At 49.7% G+C, this 12578-nt stretch overlaps 2 protein-coding genes across 2 annotated transcripts in view; one reads left to right on the top strand and one right to left on the bottom strand.

The window, feature by feature from the left end:
* The first annotated feature begins 2907 nt into the window (after window positions 1-2907).
* LOC135820009 (uncharacterized) lies at window positions 2908-4422 on the top strand. The gene has a single exon (XM_065333310.1). The coding sequence runs from the start codon at window positions 2908-2910 to the stop codon at window positions 4420-4422; it is 1515 nt and encodes a 504-aa protein (XP_065189382.1).
* A 6502-nt stretch (window positions 4423-10924) lies between these two features.
* LOC135819276 (unconventional myosin-If-like) overlaps window positions 10925-12578 on the bottom strand; it is a 33117-nt gene continuing 31463 nt past the window's right edge. The window contains exons 28-29 of the mRNA XM_065332453.1: window positions 12220-12380; window positions 10925-11813 (exon numbers count right to left, since the gene is read on the bottom strand). Of these exons, the coding sequence (XP_065188525.1) occupies window positions 11737-11813; window positions 12220-12380 (238 nt within the window). The 3' untranslated portion in view covers window positions 10925-11736. The remainder of the gene's footprint in view (window positions 11814-12219; window positions 12381-12578) is intronic.

The following is a 12578-nucleotide window of genomic DNA, read 5'->3' on the forward strand; positions in this document are numbered from 1 at the left end:
AATTATTCACAGTGGGTGTTATCATTGTGCTACACATGTAGTGTGCTCAGCTAGGCGGGACAGGAAGATGCACTCATACGGACTAATACTGACTAACACGGATTAATACGGACTAACACTGACTAATACTGACTGACCTGACCGAAATGACTGAACTGACTGAACTGACACAGCAGGCCAGGTACATCAGCAAGCCAAACACTCATACAGACTGAAACACAGAAACGACGTACCAGTGCATTTACAGCAAGGTGCTTTGATGCAGACGTGAACTGACACGGCAATCACGGTGCATCACCAGGGTTCGAGGAACAGCCCATAGCATGGATTCTTGCCCAGACGCTCATTACGTGCCATCTTCATCAGCGTCGTCATGGGAACGTTGCCCACGACCAGCAATGGTGTGCTCCTGCTACACTTGCCATGCATCAGCTTCCAGTGGAGAAACCCCGGAGCAGGGGTCAGACTTGCACCCGCCTTGTGCAGCAGAAACCCAAGCATGGCGTCCTCGACGTTACCGGGAAGCGCAGAAGATGCCTGAGTCAGCGCCTGACGCACAGCATGGATGGCAATGTCCCGCGACACGATGTAAGAGAAACCGGACGCAAACGGAGGGTACGTCTTGTCTTTGATCACGGCCATGTGATTGTCGTTGATGCAGTTTTTACTTCGACTGTACAATGCACAGCGGACTACATCACGGTTCTGCTCCGGATGAGGGCTGCCTGTGTACAGCCCTTTTTTGGGCTGCTGCATCAGCCATACTAGCAAGTTCTCAAACACTACGTACGCATCATCATCCACTAGCATTAGATAGTCGGATGTGGGTTGCTGGAGCTGATACCAATGCAGTGCCCATAACGTCTTTGACGTCATTGTGTCATAGCCGTCCATGATGGGAGCCACAAATACATCCTTCTTGCTCTCCACCTCCGCTCGAAGCCTGGCCATGACGTCTGCACTCTCAGATTGTCCAGTGTAAAATTGGCACAGTGTTCGAACGTTCTTCAGTACATCCATGTGCTCATCCGCTTTGGGTCCGTCGGGAACGAAATGTCTGCTTCGGCAGCGATTGAACCATAGCTTGCGTGTCAGCTCTCGCCTCTCGAAGTATGTAGGACCCGTCTTGACCAAGATAGTCACGGACATGAGACTTTCAGTCGAGCGGCGGGTTGCTGGAACGGCGTACTGTTTCGGCTGACCAGTGGCGCATCTAGCCGGCCTCAGCCCGCCCTCAGTGTTGAGGTCCTGGAAGTCTGGCCGAAGCTTGACTGCCCTGTAGAAGCCATCCACTTGCCATTCGTATGCCCGTAGATTTTGTTCATCGAGGGATCGTTCCACTGCGTACCACAGGATGAGAGCTACCGTCAATATCTGAGTCACGCACAGGATTCGCAGCAGCAGCGGGCGAGGACGCGAGTGAACGACTCGTGACTCATTCGCTTTCCAGAACATACTAGTAGCAGTGACCATCGCAGCAGATTCGTTTTCCCCAGACAAGAGCAGGACTACAAGTAGAGTGGGAGTTCTCACTACGGAACTACGAAAATTATATATATCTCAGGGAGTGGATGTTGATTCCTTGTATACTAGTACTAGGTTCTTCATGTTACCCTCTTTATTACTACAACGCGTAGGGCGTGCCATGGCAGCCAAGGATTGCGGCAAACACTTGGAGCGCATCGATCGAGCGCGGTCTTGGGTTATGGAAAGATGGACAACTAATACTTACCGAGCTCGATCAACCACGCTGATTTCGTAAACTTATGGCCCAGGGCAGAGTTACGACAGCCGTGCATATGCGGATACGCCGGTTCTTGCTATGGATGATGTGGTGCCCTCTTGCCTTGGTGCCCGTGGATGGCACCAAGAGTGCAAGGTTTATGTACTGTGGTGGCACTGATTGCATGGTTTGAGATATCCTGCGTCAGAAACAGCCTGCGCCTGCTGTGCCTAGTCCGGATGTGTTGCTTCCTGGACCGCTGGGCCATGTGAATGAAATTTACTATGCCAGTATTGACTTGATAAAGAAAACAGCCTTGGCGGTCCGTGGATCGGCGGAACCGTCTGGTTTGGACTCTGGCGCTTGGCGCAGACTGTGTACGTGCTATAACTAGTATAAGCGTGCATCGACCTACAGTGCTGGCAACTGAAATCCGACACCCTTGGCGGCGCGCCGCGCCGCCAAGGGTGTCGGATTTCAGTTGCCAGCACTGTACTTATTATTTTGTTGTTTGTATTTGTTTTGATTCGCAAATAATAGAACCCAATAACAAGAAAGCGAATATGAAAATTATAATGAGGCCACACTGAAGAAGGTGTGTGGTTCGACTAACATGGACATTTTTTTACGGGCGGGCGGGCGGATTTTTTTTAAATATATTTTTTATAAATTCGGAACGACGCTTCACGCAGCTTCATTATAGCAACTTGTATTGTGGCAACACTGGCCAACACTCAGATGCACTGCTTCTTCACACAGCTGAACAATTCTTCTTTCTTCTCAACGTTTCGGTCACTCTGACCATCTTCAGGATGAAGCGGACACGGAAGCAAGGCAGACTTTAAAACAACAAGCTGGCTAGGTGCGTGCGGAATACAGCGGGGAGAACAAAACAAAAAAACAACAACTCCCAAGCGAAAAAATGACACATGCCACATGATCGCAATAGGGGTGCTAGTCCTCCGTGTGAAAGACTAGGGCGGTGATAATTATGTACAACCTGTGCCACATGACTACAGTAGTGTGGACAGTGCCAACATAATGCTAAAGTCTAGGGTGGTGATACGTACAGTTTGTGGGTGCTAAGGTTTCACATGGATAGCTATCACTCCAATGAAAAAGCCAGACAACCAGAGTTCACAGGAGATCCCAACCACTGCTGGTGTTGATATTAGTTTCCGGAAATGTATGGTCTGCCCAAAGACCATAAAGCAGGAGTGCCATTGAGACCGGTAGTGTCAGCCTGCGATAGTCCAGTCACCAATGTCTCCATCCTCCTAGAGCGAATACTTAACCAGTGTCTCAAGTTCATCCCAGCTCACCTCGAGAATACAGTGGAAGCATTGGACAGCATACGCCAGCATTACCCCGACCTTCAAGCTCCACCCGGAACCATTGCAGTGACCATGGATGTGGTTGCCCTCTATCCTAGTATCCCCATCGTGGACGGTATTGAGGCAGTTACCAGAGTTCTGCAGCAGCATGTCAGTGATATCGACACGTTTGGCCTGAGTATTCTACAGATCAAGGAGCTGCTGTCATTCGTCCTGAGATCCAATTATTTCCGTTTCGGCTCCATGACCTACCATCAGAGAGAGGGCGTAGCCATGGGTAATAATCTGGCACCCCCCTTCGCCATTATATTTATGTACGACCTCGAAAGGTCACTGTTGCAGTCTGCGCCCGGCGCTCCTGTATTGTTCAAGAGATACATCGACGACATCATCATGCTGTGGGTATTAGGATCGGCGCTCCTCTGTCGTTTTATTCAACACTTCAACGATGGTAACCCACTGATCAAATTTACCCACCAGTCCACAGAAGAAACGGGCTCCATTGACTTCATGGACACCACAATCCATGTGTCAACAACTGGAGCCATTTCATACGAGCTCTTCCGCAAACCATGTCACAGTGGCTTGGTGGCTGACTACAAATCCGCCGTTCCATATCAACAAAAGTTCTCAATTGCCTCTTCCGAATTCCTCCGTGCCTCTCGACTATCATCGGATAATGAGACGTGCCGGAGGAGTGAAAAGAAGGTCATCGACGTGCTGAAATTCAACAATTTCCCCCAATCAGTGATTGACAAGGCCCGGGAACGAGCTGGACGACCGACAGGACCCAAACAGAAAAAGGACTTTCGCACAACACTCAAGCTGCCATTCAAAACCGATCACATCCACAAGAAGGTGCAGTATCTCATTCGCAAATATCAGCTGAACACCCACATCATATACAAGAATGCTCGGCTCAGCTCGCGGGTTTGCAGGTCTGCTTTGGACAAGCCCCTATGCCGCAAATTCGTTGATCCACAGCAGCCAAGGAGAAGGGGAAGACCGAAATCAGCTTGCGTGGCATGTACAGCAGGGGCAGTGGACTGCACCCGCCGAAACGTGGTATACCACCTCGAGTGCCGTTGCGGTGATGACTATGTGGGTGAAACTGGCCGAAGCGTTGCGACAAGGTCAAGGGAGCACAACGATAATGCACGCAACGAGGTCCGAGGGAAGGCGCTGGGTGAGCATTACCGGATCTTCCATGCCGATGAGCCATTGTCGCTGGGGCAGACCGGATTCGCCAACGTCTGTGTGCTTGCGACAGAGCCAGACAGGGCAAGGAGAAGGATTCGGGAAGCGGTCAAGATCCGGGACATGGAGCCTAATATCAACACCAGCAGTGGTTGGGATCTCCTGTGAACTCTGGTTGTCTGGCTTTTTCATTGGAGTGATAGCTATCCATGTGAAACCTTAGCACCCACAAATTGTACGTATCACCACCCTAGACTTTAGCATTATGTTGGCACTGTCCACACTACTGTAGTCATGTGGCACAGGTTGTACATAATTATCACCGCCCTAGTCTTTCACACGGAGGACTAGCACCCCTATTGCGATCATGTGGCATGTGTCATTTTTTCGCTTGGGAGTTGTTGTTTTTTTGTTTTGTTCTCCCCGCTGTATTCCGCACGCACCTAGCCAGCTTGTTGTTTTAAAGTCTGCCTTGCTTCCGTGTCCGCTTCATCCTGAAGATGGTCAGAGTGACCGAAACGTTGAGAAGAAAGAAGAATTGTTCAGCTGTGTGAAGAAGCAGTGCATCTGAGTGTTGGCCAGTGTTGCCACAATACAAGTTGATATATTTTTTAGTACATGTAAATACACTGTACTGCCTTTAGACACCCAGTACATCGGCATTATTACGCAGTGTTATGCCATACATGTTGTATAAAGGGATCACTGGCTAATACTTTGAAACATTGTGTAGCTCTGGAACGAGAAGAGAATAACTTCAAGCGGTGACTCTGACTGTCCAAATCATCAAGCAAATGAAGAACGATGCGAGTTGAAAGTAAGTTCGGGAACTACTTCGAAGTACAAATTGTACAATGTACCGGTACATGTATTGCTAGTTTGGTGTCGGCGTGCACGAATACATGGGCTTTTTCCATCGACGCTTCCTGTGCTTGCACACATGGAGCAGCAACTTACCGGTACAGGTGAAATATCGTTCCCAATACACGAGGAAAGTGCAATCTCGTCTGTCCTTCATCCCAAAACAGAAGGCCGTCCTTAATCTGGAACGAGGCAATCACTCTCAACCGGACGGTCCCTTCAAAATAAGTCTCGCCAGTCTGCCGGTGGTCGTATCGAGTAGACTCTACTACCAGCACAAGGCAGCAGTCGTACCACTCACTGCACTGCACTGTAGTACAACTACAAGTCAAGTCCAAAAGGAGCCGCCCTGCGTCCGCAGACTCACGCTGCACAGCACGTAGACGTGGACGTGTTCAGTCCACGTACGTAGATCTACGTCAGTCACACGACAGCTAGCTCGCCGAAAAAAAGTTACGGTTGGGCTGAAAAATGTACGGTCGGTCGGGTGAGTCGAACCACAGACCTTCTTCAGTGTGGCCGGCCTGAGAATGAGAATTAAAGGGGAAGTTAAGGCAAAAATTAAAATTTCACCAGTTGTAGTCTTCGGGCTGCTGAGTCGAATGGTCGTGGTCCGAGGAAGCTGAGACGCTCCCTTCCTACTTGAATCCCAATCGAACTCGCGCACTTCCACCGAAACTGGGTGACTGCGCCCTACTAGATGGGGATTTGTATGCAAAATGTCACTAAAAGCGCCATTTCGTTCTTATAAAAGCATGGATGACCGCGATTGGCCCATATGTTGTAGTCTTTTGGACGCTGAGTCGATTGGTTTTGGTCCGAAAAGGCTGCGATGCAGCATTCCTCCTTTATTCCCAATCGAACATGGTTGAACAAGCGGTCACGTGCTCCTGCGTACGCCAGTCACCTGGTCACCGTGCCTGCAGGGTACAACTTACTAGCTTGTTTGACCTTTTTTGGGTGCAGTCCTGTCACTCGAGTTGAACCTTGGTGTGAAAGTTGTCGCCTGCTGGCGTGGTGACCAGGTGATTTGGGCACCCAGGAGCACGTGACCACTTGTTCAACCATGTTCGATTGGGAATAAAGGAGGAACGCTGCATCGCAGCCTTTTCGGACCAAAACCAGTCGACTCAGCGTCCAAAAAACTACAACATATGGGCCAATCGCGGTCATCCGTGCTTTTATAAGAACGAAATGGCGCTTTTAGTGACATTTTGCATACAAATCCCCATGTAGTAGGGCGCAGTCACCCAGTTTCGGTGGAAGTGCGCGAGTTCGATTGGGATTCAAGTAGGAAGGGAGCGTCTCAGCTTCCTCGGACCACGACCATTCGACTCAGCATCCCAAAGACTACAACTGGTGAAATTTTAATTTTTGCCTTAACTTCCCCTTTAAAATACTTAGATCTTCAGCGTAGAGTCAGCGGTACATCAGAGGGAGATCGGGTGCAACAGAAAGAGAACAGAAAAAACAGAAGATTTCGCTTATCGGCTGTGCAAAGTTCGTGGGTACTGAATACCATGGTATGGCCAACTGTGTAGCAGTCTACAACGTGTAGGGAATGGCAATTCGGCGGAATGCTGGGATGTTGCCCATGGCTCGCACCGTTTCAGGTATAATGGTTCCATAATATTATAATAACAGGCAACCGCGAGATGCCGGTCGGCATTGGCCTGCTCGGCTTCTGGCTATTGGTTGTTGTAGGCCCAGACTGCGCTGAAGGCGAGTTGCTTCGCAGTTGCGAACAAACAGTGCCTGCAGAGCAGGACTGGCACGGTTATGAACGAACCGCCATACCAGCACGAGCAGTTTCTGGCGATATAACTCGTCCACGCGATAAACAGAGAGCCTCTCCAAGAGGTCACGGGCCCTGGTAAATCGTTGTCGTCCGAACACTGCCCTTGCTGCGCGGTTTTGGGCCACCTGCAAGCGGTTTAGCTGGTTGTGGGTCAAGCCGGAGCCATATGCTGACGATCCATAATTATATCAAATCCGGCATGACGACGGATAGGAAGTACTTGCTTCGACTAGCTAGAGTGAGGCAGCGTCGCGCCCGCCACAGACTACCCATTTTCCTAGCAGTGCGTGAGATGCACCGGTCAACTTGCGGTTGCCAGGCCATTCGTTCATCGATCAAGACGCCGAGGTACATGTATTTCGCGCTGGCTGTGTGCGGAAGGGCATAATTTCGACAGCATACCACCACGTCCGGCTGCTGCCCACTGCTGCTGGTAAAAACCAATACATTGCTCTTCTTTGCATTTAATACAAGACCACGAGCGTCCGGCCAACTTGAGAGGGAGGTAACCGCCAAGCTGAGCGCATCAGACACCTCTTGCGCTGTCCGTCTTGCACATGTCAGGGCGATGTCATCCGCAAACTGCAGTGATGATGCCGGCCCAGATTCAGAGGGGACATCTCTGGTGTATATGGAGAACAACATGGGTCCTAGTACAGAGCCTGACGGCACACCACAAGTGCACGGTACAGTTCTGCCCAGTCGGGAGCCCATACGAACGCGTTGATGGCGCCCAGACAGATAGTCCCGAAACCATTTCAGGGTTGTGCCGGAGATACCGATGCTGAACAAGTCCTGGATGAGGGTGGCATGCTTCACCTTGTCAAAGGCTTTACTCATATCTAACAGGCATGTCGCTACAACAGAACCATTGTCTCGGGCTTGGAGGACGGTGTCCGAGAGCAGTGCCAGCGCATCTTCGGTCGAGTGTCCAGGGCGGAATGCAAACTGGGTCACAGTGGGCGTTAGGGAGAGCTGCACTTACATGTATGTGATGCTATGGGCATTTTTACACGTGTGATATGTAGAGCGGCTAGAGGGGACGGCTCGATACCGGGACGCTTTGACAGCCAAATTTGTATAGACCCAAACCGATCATCAGCGTTGATTTTTCACTCGAAATATGTTTGTGGAAGGAAACTGGCGTGTTGAAGTTTGCTCTGGGGCCAGAGTCAATCGAACTGAGCCACTCCTTTGTGTTGACCCATTGCCTCCAAGTTGCCCAATTTTTCGCTTCAAAAAAGTTCAAATCAGAGGTGGCTCCAAACCGGACACCGGCGTTTTAGAGTGCACGTCAAATTCACTCTGAGTCTGAAATTAGGTAATTGCTATCGCTCCACGACGGCCAGTACAGAGTAACAATAAGCCTCGTGTGTGCTTCCATTAGTTTTGATTGGTATGCGGTGCTTTATTGGCGAGAGGCGAGCCGCTGTTTAGCTGCGACAAGAAGTTGATTTTTCGAAAGTCGTAAAACTCAAGTCGCAGTGCGAAGCAACACGTCAAAAACTCACCTGCTTGATATGGCGCTTCTGGTCATCGCAGAGCCATGAAATTTTGGCTCGGAGTATAACACATCGTAGTCTCACTGTGACATATGTTTTCTAATCAAAATACCAAGAGAGAAAGTGAATATTGAGTCCGTTCCGGTTTGCAACCGGTGTCCTATTTGAAACCGTCCCCTCTACAGTCCAAGGATCTTTGGCAGCCTATGTTGCTTGCCGTCTCATTGCGCTATTCAAAAGATTGCAGCTGACTCGGACTCAGGGGATGCTGGAAATCAAAGAGATTTGGAAACCGATGCTGAAGTCTCTGCCACCTAGGCATGGTGTTCTGAGCAGGAGCTATCTGTCATGAGCTCGTTTGCTGAAGTTCCTCAAGTAAACTGCGATCAAATTTGAAGGTCAGAATTTTGAAATATTTGCCGAATTCGAAGTCCAGTGTACTGGTCAGATATGCATGCAGATCATAATGCACATCTCTGATCTGTTAGTGTATGTTGAGTACAAAGCCAGGCACCTAAAGGATGGAGAATGCTGTCGAATATGAATCCAGAATACCAGTAGTCAACAATTGTGCAATTTAGAGCAACTACTCAGTATCAGAAATTGCGCAGCCGATTGTTTCTTGAATTTCATGCCTAAATACACCGGTACACAGCATGCACTCGGCTGTTTAGTGAATGCTTCAGACTATTTTGATAGCTGGCTTATCTTGCCAGTGAGTGTCTAAATCAGAGAATGAGCAGAATTGCATTCTCCATCAATATGAGTCTTATAATGACTTCACCTGTGCCGCGTACGTACGTACACGTGCAGCCAGTGATGATTCACCCTGGGATGCGCCGAGCACAGTGAGCCAACCGCTGCCACTGCACCAGCTGCTATTATTGCTGATGCAGTTGCTGTGGTTGCTACTCCAGCTACTCGGCATCCTCACTGTCCATCACATGGTTTTGTCTTGAAGTAGGTAGGGCTGCTGGAGAATTCAACCTTTACGAGTCGCCCAAGAAAAAGAAAGACTCATTCCGGACCGCGAAGTCGCACACGATGCAAGCGGCGTATAAAACGAGTTGCTGTGCTCTAGTTTAGGTTGCCCTAGAACACCAGGACCTCATCACCCTGTGCCCTCCCCTGCCATCGCGCATTGGCTGAAGGAGGTCATGCGGAAGGCGGGCATTGACCCGGCCTTTCTGGCACACTCCACCCGTGGTGCGTCTACGTCGGCCACTGCATCCAGGGGCGTGTCAACTGATATGATCCGCGCCATGGCTGACTGGCGACAGGAATCCACATTCCGTCGATTTTACCACCGACCGTCTTCGGATGTGCCTGCCCGGGCTCAGTTTGGCTCTGCTGTGCTTCAGCTTTCCCATTCGGCATGAACACTGGCCGTGCGCTTTGTTTGCTACGGCTTATATCCACCTTTTCACGTTATTCTTTTTTTTCAATTTGGATTCCGTTATCCGTGTTTGTTCTCTTTTACCTCACGCTTTTATGGCGTCACGTTATTTAAAGTTGGCGCTTTCAACAATACACTGTTATATCCGAGCTCGAAGCTCCGATACGCAATTCACCATTTTCGTTAGCAATGGTACATTGCGACATGAAGTGGGGGTTGTGTGAGGAGCCTCAGGAGCGTAGAGCGAGATAATTATAGCAGTGTCCCTACCCTCCCCCCCCCGCTTATTTCTCGCTTGTTCCCGGCTATTCCGAGGAACATTGGCCCGGTGCCGCCCTTGTTAGTCTTTGGTCTTCCTTTCCCGGTTGGATGGGTTTTCCTTTTGAGTTTTTCTTTTTCAGCATACAAATCTACACAGTCGAAAGGGGAAGGGGGGGGGGGGCTTCTCGGTAGTACCTTGTGTACTGCACTTGCCTGGGAACCGCGAGGACCGTTGTGGGTTCGAGGCCTGTGCGGCACGCGCAGTTCACCATTTCATTAACAATGGTACATTGCGACATGAAGTGGGGGTGGTGTGAGGAGCATAGAGCGAGATATAACAGTGCATTGCCTTCAAATCCATCAAGGTGACATTAAACCCAACCGATTTTTAAAGTCTTTTTTACACAAAACACATGAAAATTTCGACTCACATTCTTTACGGATGCCTTTGGAAAATCGCGAAACCGACCACAGCGGCAGCTACAACGAGAAAAGCAACATGAAAAACACAGCGGTCGCAGCATTCTAGCAGGCACAGCAGACAGAGTATAAGCGATGAACGTCCGGGCACCGACCACCTGACTCTACTCATCGTCGGCAGAGCACGACGGGTGCCGGAAGTTCACCAGCGCATGCAGTCATGGTTGTGTGGCCTCACTGGGACAACCAGCATTCTCGAGAAAACGGTCAGCCATCGGACAGGTGGGTACACACGCACATGAGTACACTGAGCAGTGATAGCACCAACAATGTACTTCACCAACATTCCAACTTTCATCTTGCCAGCAGCACACCCCAAGAGCATCTTTAGCAATCATGGCTGCATGCAACATCACAAGATCACAAATCGAACACGGTTTATGAAGATTTTGGTTCTTACGTTCACGCCATTTTCTAAACCTCCCTCTCTCCCTGCAGCTGCCAGGGAGAGCAAGATCCTGGTGATGAAAATAATGTACACACGCAGCTAGAATAAAATGGAGGAAAATAGACGGAAAATAAACAATTTGTGAAGGGGAAGAGCAGATGATTTATAAATAAAAGTGGTAAAATTACTGGTTAGGTTGTCAAGGCAGAACAAGCTGGTGAATAGGCATTTCGAATGGTTGCCATAGAGATAAACTGGAGCACAAGAGCATGGAGTAACACAGTTGTCAGTTCTGCATTACGCTTATGAAGTGAAGTGCATACAGCAATATGTTCTCCACTGGACGATGGGGAGGCATGCTTTGAGAGGAAGAACAGAACGAGTATCGTAAAAGGAAACAGGGCAAAACAATTTGCCGAATCCTGCTCCGCTGACGCGCCGAAACAGGGACTGAGGCAGAGGTAAATGGATGCATGATGGCTCATAGTACGGTTGTGACAGTGTTTTTAATTCTGATAGGTGTTAGGTCAGAGGAGTGACAACAACAACAGGGACAGCAACAACGACGACAACAACAACAGGAGGAGGAGAAAAGCAAGAGGGTAGATACAGCTAGACTGGCGTCTCTGCAGCCAGTATGTTTCGCCCGCGTTCACGCGGATTGGTTAGTCGAGCAGGAATGCTACCAGAAGAAGCTGGACACAGTTTGGACACAACACTACAGGGAAAGATTGGACACCAGCGGCGCATACAGATTGCATCAGGCGATACTGCTAACTGTTGCACTCTGCTGCCCTCAGACCTTCTCGACATAGTTGTAGGGAAAGAGTCCAGTCTTGCCATTCAGCTTGCCCTTCCACCAGCCACTGTCACCTGTGCATGGGGTAAAGGAGATGTTCGACAGAAGATCATGATGAGATTCCTACTGGCAGCCATTCAAAGGGTCCTGAAATAGATGGAAGCAAAGAACTTTTGCTTCTCTGTAAATCAGTCACCACAACAATGATAGCACCCCCCCCCCCCCCCCCCGCAACATTCTTCTTGCTGTCGCCCGCTACCTCTCCATGTCTCACTTTTCTTCATGCTAAAATACGGTAGGAACTGCAAGCTGCAAATGCCTCATCCACACAATTACACATACACGTCTCAACAGTACCTATGTTAGCACCAGCCAGCCAAGAGCACACGCAAAGTTCAGAGCAGCAGCGCAGTTGGGTTGCATCAGCAATGAAAATGGCAACTCACCACTCACACACCAGCAAACATAATGCGGACTTACGCTCTTCCAGCAGCTCAATCATATCATTCTCGTTCAAGGCCAGTTCCTCGGCATCCTGTGGCTCATATGCATAGATGGCCTTTACCATGACCTTGGGCTTGCTTGCTGGAGAAGGCTTTGGCGGGGGTCGGCCGGGCTTCGCTCTGCCTGTCGACGAGGACCTGTGCAAATGCACACGTTAGCACACAGATGTGCGCATACACGGGCACACACGAACACACACACACACACACACACACACACACGAACACACACACACACACTCGCACGCACGCACACACACACACACACTGTCAGTCAATAAAAAGGGAAACAAAAATGGTTACAGAGAAGCAGTTAGACTTGGTGGGACAGTAACA

Source organism: Sycon ciliatum, chromosome 6 (assembly GCF_964019385.1).
Source record: "Sycon ciliatum chromosome 6, ocSycCili1.1, whole genome shotgun sequence".
Lineage (NCBI taxonomy): Eukaryota > Metazoa > Porifera > Calcarea > Leucosolenida > Sycettidae > Sycon > Sycon ciliatum.

What these genes read in the sequence shown, in the direction of transcription:
- LOC135820009 (XM_065333310.1), top strand. Translation starts at nt 2,908, where the DNA reads ATGTATGGTCTGCCCAAAGACCATAAAGCAGGAGTGCCATTGAGACCG.